The sequence below is a fragment of the Triturus cristatus genome, chromosome 6 (assembly GCF_964204655.1).
Source record: "Triturus cristatus chromosome 6, aTriCri1.1, whole genome shotgun sequence".
Lineage (NCBI taxonomy): Eukaryota > Metazoa > Chordata > Amphibia > Caudata > Salamandridae > Triturus > Triturus cristatus.
Window position 1 is genome coordinate 1,721,802,379 of NC_140589.1, and position 25,947 is coordinate 1,721,828,325.

General features: G+C 45.8%; 1 protein-coding gene across 2 annotated transcripts in view; it reads right to left on the reverse strand.

Annotated features, from left to right (window-relative positions):
• Positions 1–25,947, reverse strand: part of SLC30A10 (solute carrier family 30 member 10) — a 169,008-nt gene that overhangs the window by 21,985 nt on the left and 121,076 nt on the right. The window contains exons 1-2 of one of the 2 annotated variants that reach the window (XM_085612940.1): positions 6,792–8,513; positions 2,672–2,755 (exon numbers count right to left, since the gene is read on the reverse strand). In XM_085612940.1, the coding sequence (XP_085469066.1) occupies positions 2,672–2,755; positions 6,792–7,341 (634 nt within the window). In that variant the 5' untranslated portion in view covers positions 7,342–8,513. Of the gene's footprint in view, positions 1–2,671; positions 2,756–6,791; positions 8,514–25,947 lie in introns of those variants that run through there. The other variant, XM_085612941.1, reaches the window with a different exon arrangement.

Here is a 25,947-nt window from a genome sequence, read left to right on the forward strand (position 1 = left end):
TTTACAGTAGGAGTAAAGTAATAAATATATAGATACATAAGAATATAATATTATATATATTTATTTATTTATTTATTTATTTGGAAAGTGTGCATGTAAGGCCAGTAAGTTCTCAGTTAGATGCTTGGCGTTGGTACTGAAAGTTTAATGCACATATTGAAGGTCAGAATGTTCAGGGTTAGAATGTGGTGTGCGTTAGATAGGCCAGTAAATTCTAGGTTAGATTTGGATATGTTAGACACTTGGGGAGGTGAATGGAACCTTCTGTCACTGTATGTGAGGTCAGTAAGTTCTGATTTAGAATGTGATGTGTGTTAGAAGGTAGGGGAGGTGAATGGAATGTTCAGTGTTTGTACCAGAGTCCAGCAAGATATAGGTTGGAAAGTGGTGTGGGGAGGTGAATGGAAGGCTCAGTGTGTGTACATCAGGCCAGTAAGCTCTGGGTTAGACAGTGGTGTGTGTTAGATGATTGGCACTAAATGGAAGGTTCAGTGGGTGAATCTAAGGCCAGTGAGTTCTATGTTAGAATGTGGTATGTGTTAGATGCTTGGGGAGATGGCTGGAAGGTTCAGAGCAGGCATCCAAGGGCAATATTTTCTAGGTCAGAATGTTGTGTTTTTTAGAAGCTTGGGTGTGAATAGAAGGTTAAATGTGTGTGAGATCACTAAGTTCTGATGTGAATGCGATGTGTTTTAGAAGGTTGGGGCAGTAAATGGAACTAAATGTTCAGTGTTTGTACCGGAGTCCTGCAAGATATAGGTTGGAAAGTGGGGTGTGTCAGATGTTGTGGGGTGGTGAATGGAAGGTTCAGTGTGTGTATGTCAGCTCAGTTCTTGTGTCACTTTTGACTCACTGTGTTTTTTTTGAATAACGCAAGACTTATGCTGTATATCTAGTAAGATATGGTTTTACCCGACAGAACCATTGTATGTTTGATATAAGATTGCCCAGTTTCTGAGGGATACTGGGTTACCCCATTGGTTGCTAAAATATGTCAGCTCAGTAAGCTCGTGGTTATACAGTAATGTGTGTTAGAAGCCTGCACTGAATGGAAGGTTCAGTGGATGTATTTGAAGGCAGTAAGTTCTATAATAGAATGTGGCATGTGTTAGAAGCTTGGGGAGGTAGATGGAAGGTTTAGAGCATGCATCCAGGGCAGTAATTTCTACATCAGAATGTGGTGTCTTTTAGAAGCTTGGGGTGTGAATAGAAGGTTAAGTGTGTGTGTGTAAGTGAGGTCAGTAAGTTCTGGCTTAGAATCTGGTATATGTTAGACTCTTGGGGAGGTGAATGGAATCTTCGGTCCGTGTATGTGAGATCAGTAAATTGTGGGTTAGAACATGGTGTATGTTAGACACTTGGGGTGTGAACAAAAGATTCAGTGTGTTTATGGGAGGCCAGTAAGGTCTGGTTTAGAACATGGTGTATGTTAGGCACTTGGGATGTGAACAAAAGAGTCAGTGTGTGCATGGTATGTCAGTAAGCTTTAGATTAGAATGTGGTATGTTAGACACTTGTGGAGGTGAATGGAACCTTCCGTCTGTATATGAGTGGTCAGTGACTTCTTGACTGGAATTTGCCATGTGTTTGTGTTAGATACTTGGTGTATAAAATAAATAGAAGGTTCAATGCGCATGTGGGAGGTCACTAAGGCTCTAGGTTAGAATGTGGTGTGTGTTAGACACTTGGGGTATGAATAAAGGGTTCAGTGTGTGTATTGGAGGTCAGTAGGTTCTAGGTTAGAAAGTGGTGTGTTAAACACTTGGGATGTGATCAAATGTTCAAAGTGTCTATGGAAGATCAGTAAGTTCTAGGTTACAATGTGGTGTGTTAGACCTTGGGGAGGTGAATAGAAGCTCCAATCTGTGTATGTGAGGTCTGTATGTTCTGGGTTAGCTTTCTGGTGTGCTAGGCCCTTGTGGTGTGAACAGACGGTTAGAGTATATAAAGACGGTCAGTAAGTTCTGAATTAGAAAGGAGTGTATATTATACACTTGGGGTGTGAATAAAAAGTTCAGTATGAGTATAGGAGGTCAGTAAGTTCTAGGTTACAATGTGCTGTGTGTTAGACATTTGGGGGTGAATGGGAGGCTCAGCGCGGATATGGAAGTTCAGTCAGTGCTGGGTCAGAATATGGTGTTTGTTAAGCTTGGGGTGTAAATAGAAGGTTTAGCACATGTATGTGAGGTCAGTAAGTTCTGGGTTAAAATATAATGCGTGTTAGATGTTGGGGAGGTGAATGGAATCTTCAGTCCCTCTATGTGAGGGCAGTGAGTTATGGATTAGACCATGATGTGTATTAGACACTTGGGCTGTAACTAAAAGGTTCAGTGTGTGTACAGGAGGTCAGTATGTTCAGGGTTAGAATATGGTATGTGTTAGAAGATTGTGGTCATATGGAGAACGGGTGCCTTTGTTGAAGGTTGCCTCTTGTTGATTTTCGCACCTGTCGGCCACACTGTGCGTAAGGTCATCTTTTGCTTCCACTTAAAACAATTCTCCTTCTGACTGTTTATCACAGTAGGAATGCAATAGAAATTAATAAATCTATCCGCGTAGAGAAAATGCTTAAAATGTGTAAGTATCACACATCTGACTTCCATAAAACCTAATAAAAGTAAGATAACTAACCATGCTTTTAATTTTCAAAAAGCGCAAATTGTTACCGTACCTCTGATGTTCAAGGCGGCCGCTTTGCTGACCTCTTTTCTGCTTTCTTCATCGTCAGACCCATCTTCGATGTTCAGTGTATCACCTGTAGCCAAAGAAGAAATCTGGTGTTGTGTATAAGTTCTACAAACAAAAAAAGACCATTCTTCTCAAAGCTTGCTTTAAGAAAAAAGGTGTTCTTCAAGTGATACAACTGTGTTCTAAGAACCTGGAGAAGCATAAACGGTAGAAAGTCAGAAAACCTAATTTGCAAAAGCCAAAAATGCAGGGAAAATAGTACAGTAAATAAAAGGACAGACAAGAAAAAATAGCACAGTCAGTCATACAAGTAGGCAAAACATGATTGAGGATTACTAAATGGGATTGTGGGATACGACACGTGGGATCTCCGGTAGATCTGTTACTCGTCAATTGGTTTTGTCTCTGTATTACGGCAGTTATCATCGGATATAAGCTTTCAACAAGAAAAATGTAATAAAAAAATAAAAAAAGACAAACACCATACAACAAGGTAGAATCTGAGGTCTCCGAAGAAGAACAAACTGTAATTAAGGGAACAAATATTTTTTTAAAGAATAATGAGAAAAATAAATGATGAATGTCAAAATGTAAGAGACAGGGGAACAAAAGGAGCAGATGGATCAACCATATCATGTTTGAAAGAAAGAGTCACGGTAGACCAATCTAACTCTTACACTGCAGAAGTGACTTCTGCTAAATTCTTACATTTCCAGGTCAGGCAAGGAACATCAGGTGCTATGGTTTATTTATAGAGCCCTCGATATGTGCGTCCCCAGCCTAGTGTTTTTATTCAACATCTAATAAAAGCCTCTCCATCAAACGAGGAAAAAAAATAATCTCCATACCGCCACCTCTCTGCTTCCCCCGTGGCAGGTATTTCAACTTTGCACAATCACATCCAACACATAGCCCAGAAATTGCAAAGCACGTCAGTGATTTTCTTTCTCTAATAGAAACATCTCTACGTTCCTCCTGCATCTCCAATATAGTGGTCCCAAAGGTCTTCTGGTAGATATGGTCTAACGGGTGGAGGTGTGGCCATCAGGCAGCACTGAAATACTTATGACTGTATACCTTCAGCACCTCACATCTGCTTTACATTTGTGGCCTCCAACAATCTCTCACTACAACTATGTAGAGGCACACGCTGCTTAATGACGGCAAACTCAACGAGCACTTCTCAGGGTTTGCCAACTACATTTAAAATCCTCGATACCTCTTATCTGTTGGCTCTTCTGCAATAATCTTCATTCCAACCCATATTAAGGAAGCACAATACACTTAATCTTGCCTGAAAAATGATCTTTCTCAAAACCCTTCTTCGGGGTTCTCGATGGAAGTGACCATGATGCAATATGATTCTGAACTCTCCGAGCTGAGCCTCCAGTGATCTCCTATACAAAGTCCAGGAAGTTCCTAACATGTTCAAATTATCAGTTTACTCTCTCAGTGCTCTCCAGAAGGAGATGGACGCTAATCCATCCCGATCTGTGCTCCGAAATCTCCACAAATAGAATTAATGGACTCTATTGCACACCTCACAGGTAAAATAACAACGCCTAACAAATAGAGTCACAAAGCTAAGCCAAAAAGAATTCACCTAAATCAATCCCTAATTCCTTGTGCAAGCCATCGTCACAAGTCAATATTTATCCAAAATGGCTTTCGAAACCTGTATTTTGCTACGTTACATAGATGGGGACGAATGAATCCCTGCTTGTGCTTTCTGGATCTATCTAGGACATGTGACACAGTAATAACTCTATCCTGCTGCAGAGACGCTACAGGAAATTTGCACGTAACACGCATAGATGGTATAACCTGTTCCAGACTCCCTGTTGAATCACATGGCACAGGATTAGATACAGTTGCCTGGCCAGGGAAGGACTGCAAACCAAAATTGAATCTGGCGAAAATGTTCAAACCAACCCCAGGATGCAGGAGACCGCGACTAGAAAAGGGTGTGCAGCCTACTGGGAAAATGCCTGTGTGACAAAATGGCCAGTCCGGCCCTGTGCATGGCTGATTTCCCTCCCCTGCCCCCATTCAGGGGGACCACAAACTTTTTAGAAACATACTCCAGTCATATACTTTAGAAACAGAATATTTAGGCCAACAACAAACCGACAAACAACAAACAAACCCACAAGCGCATGACTTACAAAGTTAAAAAAGTGCACGACAAAGCTCAACTCTAAAATCAATTCATAGTCAAACTTAATTATGCAACACCAAATACTGCCTGCCAGCTCTCAGTTTAAACAAACAGACATGCAAAAGTCTCACATTTATTCAGGCCAAGAATTCCCTTTAGCTCTTTCTATGTTCTTTGGTTCCATTCGACGAGTGCATTTAATAATTACAAGATCCGATACGAGCTCTATGAATTCCGTGCATTTGCGAGCCTACCAGGAGCTAGGTGTTAATGTGAGCTCAGTCCTTCTCCGAGTGAGTTCCCTAACTGACTCCTGGTGTAACACAAACATACTCAGAACACATTCCCCCTCACAGTCAACATGCTCCACTCACACATCAAGTACCTCACACCTAGATACCACGACTTCCCTATAAGGAATGTTGTATACCCATGCCGAAGTCAAGGCACATTTAGGCCGGAGGGTTTACTGGGGCCGTGGGAGTGCCCCCTTCCCTCCTCCAGGCCGCAATGCTGATATTAGACAACACATTCTACACTCACAAAATACCGGCCTTCTGATTGGTCAGCACGGGTTGAGTTAATGACAGCCAAAACTGAGCAAGCATCGACCAACATCTCGCCGCATAAAGATTAGCACGGGAGTTATTAGAACCCTTTCTCTTCCAGCTGCTGGAAACACCGATTCACCCCACGCCCGTTCAGCTCTCGTGTTGATGCAGTGTGTGATTACATCTCGACGGGTGCTAGATTGAGCGCTTTACAAATTCACCCAAGATAACCTTTGTAAAACTTGAAACCCCAAAAACTTGTTCCACCGGATCAGGTAGTAAACATGTGTAATTATGCATACTAGAATTCGTTTCAGGGCTAGCCCTAACAAACATTGCCCATTCTCTCGTGGGTGCTTATTTTGTCAATGGATGCTTAAAACTGCTCTCGTATGCGCTCTCGGGTTGGGCAGTCACCGCTATTAGTTGATATCAACAAGAGTAGTTATTTCTCCTCAAGTAAAACAACGTTCACCCAACCTGTGAAACGCAGCAAAGCAGGCGGCTGCTAACACATCAAGTATGGATTCAACACTCCCAGCATGCAAAGTACTGTTTGTTAAACAGAAAGCCAGAATTGCCTAAAGGAGTGAAGTATCCAATGGGGCAGCTTGGCAACGGTTCTAGGAAGAAAAGACATGTGTACAGAGCTAATATGAAAAGAGAGCAGCTGGGGGCTGCAGACAATAAAGAGCAGAGAAGAATATAGGCAGGGAAACTGGAATGATGCGATTCAGCGGCTGCAGCGATTTTCGCATAATTATGGATTTGCCTCATTTTCCACATAGTTCATCATCTGCTGCACACTCCATGGATTTTAACAAAACAAATCACGAGTAACGTTCCAGTGCACCAGAAGGCTTTTCTCAAAAGTTGACTGGTCAACGTTCATTTGCTTATTGCTGTATTTGGGCGTTAAATTGATACTAAAAATATGAACTATTTTCCCAGAGACACTTACCAAGTGTCTAAATAATGAAGCAATTCTATCACAAAATGTGCTGCATCATGCCGCATAATGTCCCCTTTCCTGCTGCATAATTTCTTCAAAGCTATCGCTTAATTTCAGTGACCCTGATTATAGGGCAGAAAATAAAAGAGGAGGGTGGGTGAAGGGGGGCTTGAAAGAGAGTAGGGGTGATAGAGTGTGGGGCTTAAAAAGGAGCGCCACGTGAAAGGAGACAACAATATGAATTGTGGAAAGCAAGGGGAAGCGACGGATGGTGAAAAGAGAAGTGGAGAGGCTGTATTGAAGAGGAGAATGGGACAAACCGAGAAATGGGGTGGCAAGATGGTAGACAGTAGGAACGAAGGTGAAACTGAAGATAAAGGTAAGGACTGGAGGCAGAGATAGTAGGGGAGAAGGTTCCTGAGGTGAAGAAACTGAAAAGCACCTGCTCCGTCGGACTCCCTGCGGGCGGCCCCCCGCGGCTCCTCCTCCTCGGGCCGCGCGGTCCCTGGCGCCACCTGCAGGCCGCCGGTGGCTGCGCCGCGCTGCCCGCGGGCCCCGCACAGCAGCCGGCGGCAGCGGCCGTAGTCCTGGAAGACCAGCAGCCCCACGATGTTGACGCCCAGGCCCAGCGCGCCCACGATCAGCACCAGGCCCGGCGCGTCGATGATCTCGGGCCGCGCCAGGCGCAGCACGGCCTCCACCAGGATGGTGAAGCAGAGCGCGGTCAGGAAGACGGCGTTGCTGAGCGCGCCCACCACCTCGGCCCGCGAGTAGCCGTAGGTGGCGGCGGGGCCGCGCCGGGCCCGGCGAGACACGCACGAGGCCGTGATGCCCACGCACAGCGAGATCAGGTCGGACAGCATGTTGAACGAGTCCGACACCAGCGCGATGGAGTTGCCCAGGTAGCCCACGACCAGCTCCACCACGAAGAAGCCGGCGGTGATCACCAGCATGAAGATGAGCCGGCACGTCCGGCCCGTGTAGCGCCCCATGGCCCCGGAGCTAAGCGCTGTACACTCCTCTTCCTAGCTCCTGCCCTGCAGTGTACCTACCCCCTGCCGCTGTCTGTGCAGACACCGTTACCGCAGCCCCAGCCCCGCGGGCTCTGCTTTGCACAGCTGCCAAGACCTAGTCGTGCAACAGGACACCTGTCAGTGTAGCGTGCTCCTCCTCGGGCAGTATCCTGCTCCGGAGACCGGTCAGTGCAGTGTGCTGCCTGCTCCTCTGACCTGAGAGCGCCCTGCCCAGCTACTCAGTGTAGTGTGCCCAGCACCTCACTGCAGATTCCTGCCTGCTCCTCTGACCTGAGAGCGCCCTGCCCAGCTCCCCTGTGCAGTATTCTACCTGCTTCTCTGACCTGAGTGTCTGTCCTGCTCCCCAATGCTGTGCCCCGCTGCCACAGCTTCCAGTTCCCTACCCTGCTCCTCAGACCCGCCAGGGAAGTGCCCTCCTTCTCGGATCTTTCAGTACAGTGCCCTGCACCTCAAACTCACCACTGCATTGCCTTGCTCCTCAGACCCACCAGGGACGTGCCCTCCTTCTCGGATCTTTGAGTGCAGTGCCCTGCTCCTCAAACTCTGCAGCGCCCTGCTCCTCAAACCCTGCAGCGCAGTGCCCTCCTCCCGGAGCAGTCGGTGGCTCTCAGGCGCGCTTTGCACTACTCCACTATAAGTGCATTCTTATGCAGCTTTAGTGCACCGCTCTAAAGCCACATCTGGCACCGAATGCCCCTTTTGTAATAGCCTACCTTCAGGTGGATGCCCTGCTCATAGAAGTCTTCTTTACAATAGATCTCTTTGTCGCCTGCGCTGCCCTGCAGAGATCTTCTCTCCTGCTTTACCATGGATGCCCCTTTCTCCTGCCCGCTTTACAGTGAATGCCCCTCTCTCCTACAACGCCTCACAGTTGTTTACGTCCGTCTCCTAGCCTGCTTTACATCGGCGCCCGTGGCCGGCGTTAGAATATGCGCCTTCCCCCTAACCTGTTTTGCTTTAAATATCTCCTTCCCTGCTTTGCTTTAAGGTAAATACCCCTTCTCTGCAATACAAGCCCTCCTGCCCTGGTAAACAACATAAGCCCCCTTCGACTCCCCTCTGTCAGCGCAAGTAAGCCCCCCTGAGTCGCAGCTCGCCTCCTCGCCCGCTGGATCTCCGACGCTCTAAGAGCTTCCGCTGCCTCAGCGATGCCCTTTTAACCGGTTGTGATAAGTGGCCCGGGTGCCAGGTTCAGCCTCCCTCGGCCGTGCCCAACCCTGGGCGCCTAGCAACGGGAAGTGAATCTGCTGTGATCACTAGTCTCAGGAGATAGAGTGTGCTTTACGGTGACTCATGCTGCTGAAAGTCACAGAGCATCACGTAGGCACTCACATGGCCCAGAATACAAGAAAACCCTACAGATCGAACTATAAGGCCTGATCGACGAGATTTCCATTCGCAAAAAGTGGCCGCAAATTGCGCACCAACTTTTTGCAAATGGAAAAAAAAAATGTCGGTTCTTAAAATTCAGAAAAGTAAGGAATCGCAATCCAACCTATGGCAGCAGTATTCGTGTGATTGTGCGCAAATCACAACTCGCTAAGCTTGGATGCTATCGCGGAGATCTGGGGTCAGCAGACCACCATGTCCTCCTGATAGCATGTTAATAGAGTAAACATTTTGTTTTTAGCACAGTCTATTTGCTTAAAGTAAATAGAGCTCCATTTAAAGTTTATTATTATTTCTAAGTTTGAGAGCTGGCCGTAGTCTATTGGACCACTCCTTTCTTACCAGCAAACTTGGTTTTCCATTCACAATGGTACCCGTTCCCTCTTGGGATTGTGTTACCACCCCTACTTGGGTGTCTGTAACTTTCAATATTTTGCGACCGGATTACAGGTGCAGAATATTGATACATACTATAATGAATCGCTATTTGGAAAGGATGCCCTAAACGCCTTTTCCGAATAGGAATTTGTTATGCCTTTCTAACCCCATTTTACAATACAGCAGAGGTCTTCAGTCTGTGGGGCGAGACCCCCAGAGGGGCAGTGGATGCCTGGGAAGGGAGTCGTGCAATCCCCAGATTCACTGGTGCCTACAATCGAAAATGTTTGACTTTGTTTTGGAAAAAGACAGCAGTTCTGCTACGGCTAATTTAGGGCCTTATCAGCTGAAGTTTCATCAATTGAGTGTTTTGTGGTGTGAAAAGCTTTTGTGCCAAGGTGCCTGCTTGCCTGTATGGAGTGCCAATGTGCCTTTCAGTTGATCGGCAAGTGTATAGAGGGCTTGGGAGCAGGTTCTGGCTTAAATTGTTCAAATCACTCCAAGCTTTGTGATAACAAAGATTTGTTTTTTTGAGTGGTAGTGCAAAGAGTTAACAACTGGGCTGAGAAGTGCTTGCTTTTAAATTTAACTGCATTTATACAGCCCATAGTACCCCTAAAAAGATGTTGATGGGACATTTATGTAAAAAAAAATTGCATTGCATATCCACTGGTATTACTAAAATCCACATTTTGGAAGCACTATTTTATTGTAAAACTATTTGCACGTTTTAAAGAACTCTAGCTTACACTGTGTGTTTTGCAAATATAAAATAATGATTTACATATTCACCGTGCTGACTGTCATAGGCTGTGACTTTGTAGCACTAAAAATACACGTCACTATTCTCCACTGCACCAATCAAGATTTAATTCTGTGGCTCCCCGGTTACACATATCCCTCTGCATTGCATTAACTAATAGAGGTTTCATAATGTACCACAGTGCATTTCCCACTGAGTAACAACTTTTTAAACGTATTTTTAATTCTGCTGCCCATTAATTTATATGGAGATACCTGATGGTGAAAGACCTTAAAAACGTACAGAATATTGTGGGGCTTATTTAGGAGAGGCTTGCATAGCCAGAGCATCACTTTTTTTGACACTCCGGCAGTGCAAGCGTCTCAACCATAACTATGAGGCAGAGTAAAGTCACCCTGCATGGCCTCACAGATATGGAGTAAGACATAGCAGCTCAAGTCACTGCATTGCCTTACTCTGTGTCAAGGAGGTATTCCATGGGCTTTGCGTGGGGTTCCCATGCAACACCCATGGATTTTGATGCTGCCCCATATTTACAAAATCAAGTAAACCTGGGGAAGCTCCAAAAATGGATGCCTCCCCAGCAGATGCATAACGAGGAGAAATCTTTTCATTTCTCCTCGTTCTTTCCTCTTTCCATGTGTGCTGCATTCTGCAGCTCACATAGACGAAAACGCCTCTCGGGATTGTTTTTGTGAAGGAATGTACCCCTTCCTGTACAAAAACAATCCTGCCTATGTTGGTGCTATGCAGCAATTTGTGCTCCAACGCAAGGGAAAAGGGCAGGAAAGCACCGTATTTCATAAATACAGTGCCTTCCAGCCCTTTCACATCTGCATAGGGCAGCGTTGCAAGAAGACTGTCAGCGCTGCCCTACGCCAATTACTCATAAATGAGGCCCTTTGTTTTTAGCTACACCCCCACGCTCACTCACCTTTGGTTTGCTAAACACAGTTTAATATTATTTCCCCACCGTAAAAATGGTTTGCTGTGGGAACCTGGGGCGTTTATGGTTGTTGATAGTTGTCGAGGATGAAACGTACCAGGTTCTAGGAGGGGGTCCTTATGCCTAAAAAAGTTTGACAAGGGGGTCTCGGCATCAAAAAGTTTGAAGACCTCTGCAATACAGTAACAGGTTACCGAATCACGAAAAGCTACTCTGTCATTGCAAACCTTGTGATTTGCAAATTGCAGGCTTTGTTGTACATCAGACCTAGGGTTCAGAATTCCAAATAGTGTGGAGTTTACCACTCCTGGTAATTACCTGATGTAATAAAACTCTGCACCTCTGCAATCCTATCCAGGTCAATCTTGGCACATAAAGTCTGCCACAATTTACCTTGCAAGTGGCTCTGCGGTAACCATCAGCATTTGCAAACTTTTGTGCAGAAAGCATCAACTTTTACGTTCTTTTCATTTCTGAGTTTGAACAATGAATAGCAGGTATTTCTGGACCCAGTAAATGACTCGTTGTCAGTGTCAGTATTTACTGGGCTGGATAACACCCCACGGTTTTTTTCTCTACATGTGATTAGTCCAATAAAATAACTGATGTTGAAGAGTCGCCCACACAGAGCATCCCAGTGGTGTTCTTGGCCGAACCAGCTTGGCTCCCAATAAAATCGCTGTGGGTTTGACTGAAGATAGGAGCACTAAAGGGAGCAATGGATGTTTCTACTGTCTTTTTGGTTTGGAAAAAGTGTGGACCCCTGCATACAAAGAATGAACGTGTTAGCTGTAGGGAAAATGACACAAAGGGGAAAGGTAGCTAGCAACAAATATACAATAATCTACTGGCTTTTTGCACACCAAGAACCCTAGCCTTGCAAAAGGGGACGGCGACAGTGCACACATGTGGATTAAAATGCAGGTGCGCACCAGCTCCAATCAGACTGTACACCCAATGTGTATTCAGGTGCCTGGGGCCCATTAACAAATTAGACACCGTGTCCAAGCTTTCATTAGTATCCAGCGGAACTGGGTGCACACAGCGCTAGCTTGAACTGTGCAATGATAACACACCAATACGTGTTCTCAATCCAGGGCATGCTCTGACTGTCCTTGTTATCACATGTGCTGGGCAGATCATGAGTCGATTCAATCTACTCTATTTCACTGTAGACAGACCCAGCCTGCCCATGGAAAGGGCGATTGTCCCCCCTTCGTCTCATCTTGGAGTGCCCTTGGGCCGGTCAATGCCTTTATCCAATATTCACATTCAGGTGCACTAACTGTCTGCTTTCAGGTGATCATAGTTACTGCCCCACAACTCCTTCGTGCTTTCAGGTGATACACAATCAGTGCTCCATTACAGTGTGCTTCCAGGTGATTAAAGTTAGTGCCTCACTACTCTGTGCTTCCTGATGATGTACAATTAGTGCACCATTACAGTGTGCTTCCAGGTGATGTACAGTTAGGCTACCATTACAGTGTGCTTCCGAAGGATGTACAGTTAGTGAACCACTACTGTGTGTTTCCAGGTGACGTACAGTTCTTGCACCACTACTGTGTGCTTCCAGGTGACGGACAGTTCTTGCACCACTACTGTGTGCTTCCAGGTGACGGACAGTTCTTGCACCACTAGTGTGCTTCCAGGTGACGGACAGTTCTTGCACCACTACTGTGTTTCCAAGTGATGTACAGTTAGTGCACCATTACAGTGGGCTTCCATTTCCAGGTGATGTCCAGTTAGCGTTCCACTACTGTGTGCTTCCAGGTGACGGACAGTTCTTGCACCACTACTGTGTGCTTCCAGGTGACAGACAGTTCTTGCACCACTACTGTGTGCTTCCTGGTGACGGACAGCTCTTGCAGCACTACTGTGTGCTTCCAGGTGATGTACAGTTCTTGCACCACTAGTGTGCTTCCAGGTGACGGACAGTTCTTGCACCACTACTGTGTTTCCAAGTGATGTACAGTTAGTGCACCATTACAGTGTGCTTCCATTTCCAGGTGATGTCCAGTTAGCGTTCCACTACTGTGTGCTTCCAGGTGACGGACAGTTCTTGCACCACTACTGTGTGCTTCCAGGTGACAGACAGTTCTTGCACCACTACTGTGTGCTTCCTGGTGACGGACAGTTCTTGCAGCACTACTGTGTGCTTCCAGGTGATGTACAGTTGGTGATCTATTAGTGTGCTTCCAGGTGATGTACCAGTAGTGCAGCACTACTGTGTTTCCAAGTGATGTACAGTTAGTGCACCATTACAGTGTGCTTCCATTTCCAGGTGATGTCCAGTTAGCGTTCCACTACTGTGTGCTTCCAGGTGACGGACAGTTCTTGCACCACTACTGTGTGCTTCCAGGTGACAGACAGTTCTTGCACCACTACTGTGTGCTTCCTGGTGACGGACAGTTTTTGCAGCACTACTGTGTGCTTCCAGGTGATGTACAGTTGGTGATCTATTAGTGTGCTTCCAGGTGATGTACAAGTAGTGCGGCACTACTGTGTTTCCAAGTGATGTACAGTTAGTGCACCATTACAGTGTGCTTCCATTTCCAGGTGATGTCCAGTTAGCGTTCCACTACTGTGTGCTTCCAGGTGACGTACCGTTGGTGCATCACTACTGTGTGCCTCTAGGTGACGCACTGTAGGTGCACCACAACTGTGTGTTTCCAGGTGATGTACAGTTGGTGCACCACAGCTGTGTGTTTGCAGGTGATATACAGTTTCTGCACCACTACATGGCTGTCAGGTGATGTACTGTTGGTGCACCACTACTGTGTGTATTGAGGGGACGCACAGTTGGTACACCAGTACAGTGTGTTTCCAGGCGATGCACAGTTGGTGCACTACTACTCTGTGTTTCCAGGTGATGTACAGTTGGTGCACCACTACTGTGTGTTTCAGATGATGTACATTTTGTTCACCATTACTCTGTGCTTCCAGGTGATGTACAGTTATCACACTACACTATGTGCTGCTAGGTGATGCGCAGTAGGTGCAGCATTTGAGAACCTCTGACTGTGTGCTGGCATCTGCAATATGACACAGGTGCACAGGCAAAGATGTTCCTTATTTGCATAGTACTATGTTCAAATGGTGAAACCACTTTCGCATTTTGCAGGTGTGAAATATGCGCCCGTGCAGTGTGAAACACAGAAGGGGCCCCCAAGTATTTGCTGATCCTTCTTTTATATGGAAGTCCCCTGGGAGCATTAAGCGGGGCACATGCCTGCTGCTTCCATGGAACACTTCTGTGATTCGTTCCGTGTTGTAATTATGAGATACCTTCCCGTTGTGTCTGTGAGTTGGTGATGTCTTACGTGGTGTGGATATATGTGTGTGTGTGTGAAGTGTTAAGTATTATGTGAGGGTTTAGAAGGTGAAAAAGGGAAATGACTCCCTTAGAAATACCCTTGTGCACAGACATGAAACCCTACCAACTTCCTCCAGACCTATGACGTTAGTAGTAGCAGTAGTTACTTCCTAAGGGCCAACATTAATTTTAAAGTTGTCACTATTTAACAAAAGATATTTTTGTAGTGGACATTAACATCCAGCTTGGCAGCCAAAATCTGGAGTTTTCCCCAAAGTGTAAAAAAGATTACTATAACTTGTATAGGGGTGGGATCTAAAAGGATTTGAGGCAACTGTATCTTCCAAATTTACTCAATAAAAATAGATCACTGTTATAAAAAACAGAGTTGAAATTTGACCTACCGTAGGAATATTAATGAGTTAAATTGCAAATTGCGATTGGCTACAATCACAGGTATGGTAGGCTGCTGGGGTCAGCAGATCACCATGTCTGTGATTGCTTTTAAATAAAGCAATCAATTTTTTTAATGCAGCCCTTTTTCTAAAAGGAAAATGAGATGCATTCAAAAAATGAAAATGTTTACAATCTTTATTTAAAATTAGGCAGTAGTCCACTCTTGAAAAAACATTTTCCCACATTCATTAATGGAAAGGGGCGTATTTCAGTCACAAAACAGTAATACATGCCTTAAGGAATCAGCGTTTGGCAGGAATGCCCTTAAGCACCGTTTCCAAATAGCAGTTCTTTAATGTTACCTAAACCCATTTATCGACTCAGAAACCTTTTCCAAAGTTGTTAAATGGGTTTAATACATAAGTGTTCCAGCGGTCTCAAACCCTCAGATTTACCAAATCATGGTGTTTGCGAACTTTAACACTCTTTGTACACGAGGCCCTGAAAGCTTACAGTCCAGGCTCATCCTCAAGGAGCTCTCGCCTCTGGTCCCCCACCCCCTGAGCCAGTGACATTGGAGTGACCTGTCTGCTCTTTGAACTTGATATGCGTCACTTGTCGTGCCACCCTGCCTTTTATCATTTCCAACCTATGACTGAGAATCGAAGGCAAAACAAGGAAGTGAAACGTTCAGCCGGACGGCAGCACAGTCAATACCTTTCCCAGTTACTGTAATCATCCCCAGCAATCTTGTCTGATGAACAGAAACATGGACGTTTCATAACATTGTTGGAGGGTGTAGTCCACGCTGTAGAGGCCTCTGAGCCGCGGGCTTGTCAGGGCGTGGAGAGGTTGGCACAAGGGTGCAGCTGGTGCCGAAGGTGCAGTGGCACTGGCACAAGGACCCTATTGAACCCTGACAGTGCGGTATCTTACTACCCCAAAAGCAGTGAAGGGGCCATTTCCTTGCTTGCACCAGGGCCCATGGCTTCTTTGCTACACTACTGGTGGCACAATGTCAACTTCAGGGCCACAGTTGGACTGTGAAGGGGAGAGACCCAGCTGTAGTTCTCCCCCCCCCCCTCATATGTCAAAAGAAGAATGCTCAAAAAGGGATGGTTGTATAGGTAGGAGAGGCGAGCATGGCATCTGGAGATGTGGCTGATGGATGTACAGTAAGTTATCAAAAATCAACAAGAGAGGAAGGGATCAACACGGCTAGTCCCCTCAGTAGATTATCCAGAATCAACAAAGCCAGTGTACAGTAATTCAAAACAAGGGGCACTGTAGTCAATACGATACAGTAATCAAAAGAGCACAGAGCCACAGCTTCCATATGAACCGTTATGTTCATGGAAAGAGAGTGGGCCACTATGGAACAATACCCAGTGGGTATGAAAAGCCCTCACTCGCCAACCTGGTTGGTGACATGCTTCATCATTGGGCTTCCACTGGGACGACCGAATGTCATCCCAGTGTGCTGCGACGCCAGGTTACTGCGGAGCGGGGTTTGTTGTGTGGGGAAAGTGAATTTAAAATATCCAATTGAGTCAAAAATAAAACTTTAATGATTTTGCTTAATTGGAAAGGAGTAAAAGGGAGTGAGGGTCAAAAAAATAAAAGACCTGGTTCACTCCGCGGCGGTCAACATGTTTCTGCCTCTAAGAGTGTTAGTCGGGCATTCTTCAGGACCAGAGTGGGATGTGCGGAGCCCCGGTGGTGTGAACTCACTAAGGTCCACCCTACCGTGGGCTGCTTGTGTGAAAATCAAAAAAACACTAAATAGTGTAAACTCCGCCAGTTAATGTAATTAATTAAGGGGAGAGGAACGAGTTTACTCTAACAATACATAGAGACAAACAAACAGAGAGACAAAACATAAAGAGAGATATCAATGTTTGTCGCAAAATCGGGCTCTACAAATCAGGAGTTAAGAACTGTTGTGCTCGAAGGACAAATGAGTGCCTCTAGATCTACCTCAGGTGCCAAAATGTGAGAAGCTGTGCACCTAGGTATAATCAAATATCGGTGTAGGATAACAGAACGTTATCCTATCAATAGTGACTAATAGTCAAATCTCGAAACGCACGTGAAATGTATCGGTGACAATCAAATGCGGAGAAATAGGGCTAGGGACTGATTCAACTGCCCGCGATGCTCAGTATGCACAAATTAGGGAACAAATCTTACAGAGAGGCAAGTCCGTTAAATGCCTCATGGATCCCGGGAGGGGGGTGGGAGCAAATTGGCACACCCTGCATCAGGAAGAAATGAAAAGAAAACGGAGTCCGTGTAAATGTCACGAACGGAGGAGAAAGCGAAGGCTCGCTTACCTTTTTGGGCGAGGAGCGGATAAAGTTACTTACGCCCTTGCTGCTCTGCACCCGTGAAAAGCCTACACAGCCTCTTGCTGCCGGGTCCGGATGGTAGTGATCCGGGGCCGGAGGTGTGTATAAAAAGGTCACTCGGCGCGTCCCTGGTCAGGCTCTCTAAGAGAGCTTCTACCTGATTGGGTAGAAAGCTCTTGCTCCGTTGCTGATTGGCCAAGAGAGATCCAATCGGAGCGGAGGTGAGAAAGAAGGGGTTGTTCGTTGCGCTTGACAACGTGAAACAACGAAGGATGAAAAAAAGGGGGAAGGGTTTGCACAAAACTTTAATGGCAGGTACCAGTGGGAACACTAAACAAACCAACACAGGGCACACGTGGAGTGTGCAACGGGGCCTGGAGAAAATACCCGGTCCCAAATAGGTGGAGGGTATCAAGTGTACGGTACTGCTCGAAGGGACTGTCTGGCAGACTCGCGTACTCGGTCAAGGAGATGTACAAAGCAGAATGAAGTGCAAGCAAGATAACCTTTCCTGTCTGAGGTAAAGGCATGCATAGACAAATGTGTCATCATTGCTGGAAAAATGACAAAATTGGGACATCGCTGCCGGGGTGGCAGGAGTTCCTAATGTATAAAACAAATCTTTATCGTTATTGCAGGAAAGCTGAAATACACCCAACGACTAATTAGAGTCAAAATAGCAGTGGTCTCAGGGGTTTCTAATGAATAGAGAACAGGAAGATAGTGATCATCCTATAGGCTGAGAGTGTTCAAAGGATATTGGTCCAAGGGACATTATCATTCAATCCATGGAGGTTAGTCCCCAAGCGATAGACCCATCTCTGCTCCCTTTCAAAAAGTACTTTAGGGATGTTTCTACCACTTGAGATCTCTTCTATCACCGTCCACTTTAGGTCGTTGGTTGTGTGGTTGACGGATAGAAAGTGTTCACTCATTTTGGTAGTTGCGCGTTTGCACCTGACGTTACTCCGGTGTTCGCATATCCGGAGTCTGACCTTCCTCGTCGTCATCCCCACGTATCGTAAACCGCAGGGGCATGTGATGAGGTAAACCACATTCGGAGTGTTACAATTCGTGTGGCCTCTTTGGGTCCAGATCTTGTTAGGTTCAAGGTTGAGGGTTTTAGTATGTGAGGTCAGATGGTATACACTGCAGTCAGAACAAGGAAAATGCCCAGTGATCTTGGGGAGGCCCCAAGCCTCCGTTATAGATCTTTGTGGGGTCTCTCGTGGCATCAGTGGTCGTGTATGTACCAGATTGTTGCGGAGGCTTTGCGCGCGTTTGAATGAAAAGAGCGGTTTTTCCCAGTTACGATTAGCGCTGTTGATTATACCTCAATGCTTATTGATAGTTTTTTTCAGTTGGTTGGAAAGGGTACAATAGGTAGTGACACAAGTAAGTGGGACAGACGCAGTATCCTTTGGATAGTCAGTTAGGAGTACATCCCTTGGTTGATTCCTCGCACGTTTGTAACTTCTGGAAAGGAGAGGGGAAGGGTACCCTCTCGTTCTCAGTTTGGTTGTTGGATCATGAGATTGGCTCTTGAAATCGCTCAGGGTGGTGCAATTTCGTCGTAGGCGGAGGTACTGCCCGTAGGGTAAATTTTCCCTCAGGGTGCGTGGGTGGAAACTGGTAAACTCGAGGAGATTGTTCCTCGAAGTTGGCTTGTAATAGGTCCTGGTTTGAAAGGACCCTTGTGTCTTAGTTATCACCACATCAAGAAATACAACCTCAGATTCGTCATATGTATGTGTAAAATTCAGGTGCGGGTTCAGAGTGTTGATCCATGTGAGGAAAGACTGGAGGGTGTTGTTATTACCTTGCCAGATCAGAAGCACATCATCTATATATCGCTTCCATAAGGCTATGGAAGAGCGATATGGGTTTGAAGTCGGGAGGATGAATTTTTGTTCAAAAGCATAGACGTACAGTCCAGCTAGGTCTTTTATTTTTTTGACCCTCACTCCCTTTTACTCCTTTCCAATTAAGCAAAATCATTAAAGTTTTATTTTTGACTCAATTGGATATTTTAAATTCACTTTCCCCACACAACAAACCCCGCTCCGCAGTAACCTGGCGTCGCAGCACACTGGGATGACATTCGGTCGTCCCAGTGGAAGCCCAATGATGAAGCATGTCACCAACCAGGTTGGCGAGTGAGGGCTTTTCATACCCACTGGGTATTGTTCCATAGTGGCCCACTCTCTTTCCATGAACATAACGGTTCATATGGAAGCTGTGGCTCTGTGCTCTTTTGATTACTGTATCGTATTGACTACAGTGCCCCTTGTTTTGAATTACTGTACACTGGCTTTGTTGATTCTGTACAGTAAGTTATTCAAATAGGTTTTAATTAAGTGGAACAGGAAGGCTCTTGACCAGAGTAAAAGCAAGGTCAGTGTATCAAACACAACATCATGGCAAGTAGAGAATGGTGGCAGTTGTAGTTACAAAATCTGAGGCCTCTATCGAACCAGGATGCAGTGCACAAACCCTAGTGGAAGCAGAGCTTCCACTCCTCCCCTGTGAGGCTCTTGGTGCGAGACTCAGGGGTTAGAAGGAAACCAAGGAGTTTGGAGGGGAAGAAGCTCCCCTCATCCAAGATGGCAAACGGAGAGTGACATGATTCAGCGATGGACGGCAGTAGAGTCAGCAGGGCACTGAATCGGCAGGGCCAAGCAATGTATGGTGTAGATATATTCAGTGAAACGGCCCATCAATTATGCCACTTAAGAGAAGAGTTGTGAGCCGCGAAGGCAAAGCCGGACCTGTGAGGAGCCCACAAAGAATGCCTCCCAAGAACCGGCTGCCAGGAGGCGGGAAGGTTGCAAAGCCAGCGAAAAAGTATACAGGCGATTGGACGGCGTGCTTTGAAAGGCCCAATCCGGTGCATGGGCGTGGAATGACATGAGGTCAAAAGGGCAAGGTGCGGCATCCACCACACCATTAGACACCTGCAAAAGGGACCGTCGCTCAAGGCTGTACGTAAAGTGCTGTCAAGAAGTAAAATGGAGTAGCGACTCAAAGACTGATGCGAACAGTGACAAATGTAATTAACTTAATGCATGGAGCCTATGAGTGACTATTAAGTTGTGATGTTTATGATCCGTGTTGATGATCTCTTGTGAATAAAATCCGCATCTGTTAAGCACCAACAAGTGGGTCTCATTGTGTCTTTTAAAAGGGGAGGGGGTTAATGGTATGTGAACGACTGGCAGGGGACTGGGGGTCCCTCGCCCAACTGAGAGGGGTTGTGCCTCTAAAGAAGGGGGGGGCTCAAGAAAGGCACAGTGATGGTTTGGGGTTTTCATCCCAGTGGAGATCGTGGACCAGAGGTGAAGCACAAAGAAGAGGCCATGTAGCCGAATTATGATTTTAGGAGGGCCAAAGCACACAGGGTGGGTGTGAAGCCACCAAGGAGGTACTCGTTTGTTGCAAGGAAACTCACGGGACATTCAGTGGAGAACTCGCTAAGTGAGGATCAAGGAAAGTTGGAGGATGCAGTGTCCAATGAAGAAGGTATAGATAGCTAAACATGTCAACCGAAGATATATGATCTGTTTTTAGAATAAATTGACTTCCCCAAACAAAGTTCTTGAAACAGTGTGTACCTCACCACAAAGCAAGGACTTACTTTCCAATCGTAAGTAGACTTCACACCACGTAATGCTCTGAATGCAAAGGTTACATTTCTTCATACCTAATCTCTTTTCTGCATCAGCACCGCACCCAACCCCTAGTTACAAGCATCGGTAGTAATGATACTTGCATCTCTAATGTTAAAATGTTTCAGGGATTTGGCTGATACTATTTCAAGATTGATTGATTCAAATACATCATCAAATTCTCCAGTCCACCCAAACTTAACATTCTTTTTATGAGTTCACTTAGACATGAAGTCTTACTTGAAAAATTCTGAATAAATCTGGCATAGTCCTCAATGAGTCCCAAGAATAATCTCCACTGATCCTTATTTACAGGTTTGGGTGCTTTCTCAATAGCTTTCAATATTTTAATCTTGGGTTCAATGTCTTTCCCAGACCCATTTGACCCAAATAATCCACACTGTGGTTGTAAAAACTTGCACTCATCCTTACTAAGTGTAAATCTGCTAGCAGCCATAATCTCCAAAACTTTCTGTAATCTAGCACTATGCTCACACACATCTTTTCCATTTACCAAGATATCATCTTGGAAATATACAATACCTTACACATTCTTAAATAAATTGTTCATTAATCTTTGGAGCACAGAGGAAGCAGGCGTTAAGCTGAGTGGCATCCAGGCAGAACTCTCTAAGCCCCCTCTGGTGTCACATAGGACGTAAGGTGTCTAGAGTCCTCACAAATGTTCACCTGATAGTAAGCAGCAAACATATCAAGGGGTGTGAATAATGCTACCCCCTTAAGAATAGCTAACATTTTATTAAAGTTGGGCAATTGTTGATGATCAACTCATATCCTGGTATTCAAATCACGCAGATCAACACAAAGTCACAAAGACTTGTCTGGCCTGCGTACAAGAACTACTGGAGCCAACCACTCCGAAACTTCAATAGGTTCAATAATTCCTGACTTGCACAAATTTTCAATTTCCCCTTGTAACACTTTCCTCAAACACAACAGAACTTTGCATATCTTGTGCACCACAGGTTGTGCAGCATCTCAGAATGATACATGTTGGAAACCTTTAAGTTTACCTAACTCATCTTTAAATGCTTGTGGATTTTCTTTCACCCACTCATTTTCATTTATTAAGTACACAGGCAATGAATTTAAGAGTCTTTGTCTTGACAACTGTATCCAGGGGATTGGGGTCAAGAATCATTTCAAGATATCCCTGATCATTCCATCCCAACAAACTTGTACCATTTTTACAATGTATGCCTGAGTGGTGGTGGTACACCCTTCAAACTTCGGAAATGCATCAATCATTCCCATAACTTTCACTCTCTCCCCACCATATGCAAATATCTTTATCTTTGACTCTAGTAGGAGTACCCCACAATAATTATGTAACTTCTTCTTGCAAATCAAAGTAAAAGGCAAATCAGAATCTGCCATGACCGTTCCACTTTTGTTGTTGAGTGATATGACGGACAATGGTGGCTCCCTTCTTCCTTTTTTGTCTTCGAATTCAATTTCAAATACACCATCCTCATCACAATCAGTCGAGGACAACATTAGTACAACATTCCAATCCTCATCCGCAACACTATCACTTAGATGTCTGTCTGTAGACATTACACAAGGTTTATTTCCCACAAAAGCCGTACAGACCCATGAAAAGTATAAATTTTTTCCACATTTAAAACACAATTGATTCACGGCCCCACAAAATATTGCATTATCCAAATGAGATTTGCTACCACAACGAATACACCCTACTTCGCTTCTCACACGATCTCCAGAATTACATGAAGCTTCATTTTTAGGTCTCGCTGAGACAGCGAAAGCTGGCTCTTTGAGACATTTTGTAAGTGGGCTTTCAAAAGTGCTACCCACATGGTTTTGCTGGCCTAGGGCTTGAGTGCACGATGGCGTGCACATGCACAGCTGCTCCTTGCATTCCCCCCTCCCTTCTCACCCAGCCCTTTGATGCTCTGCTCGATTACTCTCACTTTAGCCGCTTTGACCCTTGCATTCCCCCCTCCCTTCTCACCCAGCCCTTTGATGCTCTGCTCGATTACTTTCACTTTCGCCACAGCAATGCCTCTAGCTATGGGACGACAAACATCTGTCATACGGCACCAGAAAACCCCATGTGTGATCGTGTGCTTTACAAATACATCTTACGTTTCATCGCCATTGTCAGTCACTCATAGCGCTAGGAAACCTCAGACGTGGTTAGAAAGAGCTGCATGAAGAAAATGTACTGTTTCTTAGGCCTCTCAGAGGCGTGTACAATCCTTATGAGGACTCGCGCACTCTGATGCGCGCACTGCATTTAAAGATTGATTACAGCGCACCTGTGCTTCTTGGCACTTCCAAACGAGGCAGAAGCAGTCGTGTATAGAACACACACAGCACCCACCCCCCCAGCGGGCACGGAAACACACAACCCACGCCTTCACAGTTCTGCATAGGACACGGCAGACAGAGTGGACACCCAGCCAGGGGCGTAGCTTCCGTGAGTGCAGGAGGTGCAGTGACACCGGGCCCCAGACACCTGAGGGGCTACTGATTCTTGAAGGTTCCTGTATTTAAAAAAAGTTCAAACAACAGCCAACTGGCTCATTTCCTGCCTTGCACTAGGACCCACGACGCACTGACCACGCCAAAGCATCCAGGAGGCCCTTTGCCTGCCTTGCACTAGGACCCACGATGCACTGACCACACCACAGCGTCCAGCTGCACACACTGTGAAGTCACAGAAACCAACCTCTCCTACGTCTCTTTCCTGCACCCATCTTTTTCTCTCTCCCTCCCGCTCTCTCTCTCTCTCTCTCTGTCCCTCCCTTTCTCTATCTCTCTCTCCTTTTCTTTGTTCTATTCTCCTTTTCGTGTTTTCTTTCTCTTCCATTTTTCTCGTTCTCCCTCTACCTTCTGAGTCTGTTTACGTTATAATTCCTTTCTTTATCTTTCCTCTTACCTCCCGTTTTCTCTCTTACCTCCTGTTTTCTCTCTTCCGATTCTCTTGCAGGCTCTCGCCCCACGCTCTTTCTCCCTCTCCTGCTCCGTCCCACCTTACCTGTACCCTCTCCTCTTCATGCCATCTGTCTCTCGACCCTTTCTTGCGTTCTTTCCTTTTTTGTCTCCCCTTCCTTGATTTTTGTCTTCCTCTCCCACTGTTCTCTTGGTCATTCTTTCTCCTACCTCTTTCCTTTATATGTGCTTCTCCATTTTCCTTTCTTTCCCTGTCCAGTGGGTTGCAGTGTGGCCAAAGTAATTACCGGAGGCTGAGATTAATTCCAGCATTTTATTCTGTTTTTTTAGTTCACTGCACATCAGCATCACAGCTTCCTCGTCTTGTACACCTACAGCATAGGTGTTTTCTGCTTTGCACCGCTGTCTCTCCTCTCGCACAGCTGCCCCTCCTCCTGCACATCTCTCGCACAGCTGCCTCTCCTCCCACATCTGTAGCACAGCTGCCCCCTCTCGCACATCTCTAGCACAGCTGCCTCCCACACAGCTGCCTCTCCTCTCCGACATCTCTAGCACAGCTATCTCTCCTCCCGCACATCTCTAGCACAGCTGCCTCCTCCCATATCTCTAGCACAGCTATCTCTCCTCCCGCACATCTCTAGCACAGCTGCCTCCCACACAGCTGCCTCTCCTCTCCAACATCTCTAGCACAGCTGCCTCTCCTCCCATATCTCTAGCACAGCTGCCTCTTTTCTCGCACATCTCTAGCACAGCTGCCTCTCTTCTCGCACATCTCTAGGTCAATAGGTCTCGCCTTTGGTACCATATAAGTGTTTAGCCATGCAAGACTTGATGTTGTTGCACCAAGGATATTGTGCTGGATAACTAAACACTGATAAGGTCCCAAAGGCGAGACCTATTGGCTATGCCAATGCTTGTTCTCTTTATCACCCCCATCTTTGCACCACATGTATCCACCTGTTTAGTAATGATTATAGCTTCATCTGACACTGCGTTCAAATGTAATTCTGTCATACGCTTTGCTGAATGTTCAATACACCTAGCCAAATGTAAAGCTGATTCCAGATCTGCATCTGCTGTTGATAATAATTGCTCTCGAAAGTTCTCATTATTCGTCCTTTCTGTCAGTTTATCGCGAATTACCTGTTCTTTAAATTCAAAATAATTGCACTCGACAGCAAGCGTTCTTAATCCAGCCACAAAAGCGTCAATAGATTCTCCGGGTAATTGTGCCCTTTGAAGAAACGTATGCCGCTCTAACACCAGGGCTCGAGTCGGGGTACCACGCGGGTGGACGGCGTCCCCCCACTTATTTTACCAGGTTTTTCCGGGTGGACGCCGTCCCCCCTGCCCAAAAGCTGGACAGCATTGTGTGAGCAGAGAGCCCGGGTGGGAGGGAAGTTTCCCGTAAATTACCAAAGATATGCTAATATTTGTAATTGGAGACTTTAAGAGGCACCGGTGGTGTGTGCAGGCTGGAGTGATTGGGAGGCGGAGCGAGCAGGCGTTGGCGGTTAACGCTTGGAATGTGTGTCCTTCTGTATCTTGTGCACTTTTGAGCACTTCGTTGTGCAACTGGGGCACCCCCTCGGGGGAGTGGGGGGGAGGGGGGGTTGCAAAGGACATCGAGGAACAGACCAGGGGTAGCAGTGCTGTGAAATGCCCCGTCATCTAAAGACATATGAATACTCATGAGATTCCTGTTGTGACGTCACTTCCGGTGACAGCGTCCCCCCACTTCTTTTCATGAGATTCCTGTTGTGACGTCACTTCCGGTGACAGCGTCCCCCCACTTCTTTTTTTAGGACTTGTGCCCTGTCTAACACAGAGTTAGTTTTGGCATTAGACCGTTTGTCTAGAGCAGTAGTTCCTAAACTGTTCACTGATGCACCCCAGTGCGCCAGGATCAGCACGGTCTTAGTTGCTGAGCCGAGTCCATCATCTATGCGACTCATTTAGTCAGTGTGCACACCTATTTGTTCTGCATTGAAGCTAAATTTTGCAGTTCGTTTTCACAAACTGCAGTTCTTATAATGACCACCAGATGCCAGTATGAGCGCACGCCTCAAGACTTGCGCCCTGCACTCAAGCAAAATAATTTTCATGCCGGAATGAGAATGTTCATTACTTTTCAGAGGTAATTGAAATTCTATACAAATCAAAGGCCAAGTGTATTTCCAGTTAGAGACCGTAAACGGAAAGTCCTGATTGGAAGAGCTGTTTTATTAGCCCCAAACCGCCTGAGTAGTCTAGGTTAGAGAGCTTACATTTTAAGCATTTGGCAACGAAAGGTCAGTAGTGAAAACTGTGTCTACAAAAAGAAAGATTCGAGGTTTCCTAAGAATGTGCTTTATGGCCGTGAAATGTGTTTATATGTTTTCATGAAAGCTTTGCAGGGAACATTGCAAACGTCAAACATGGCAATT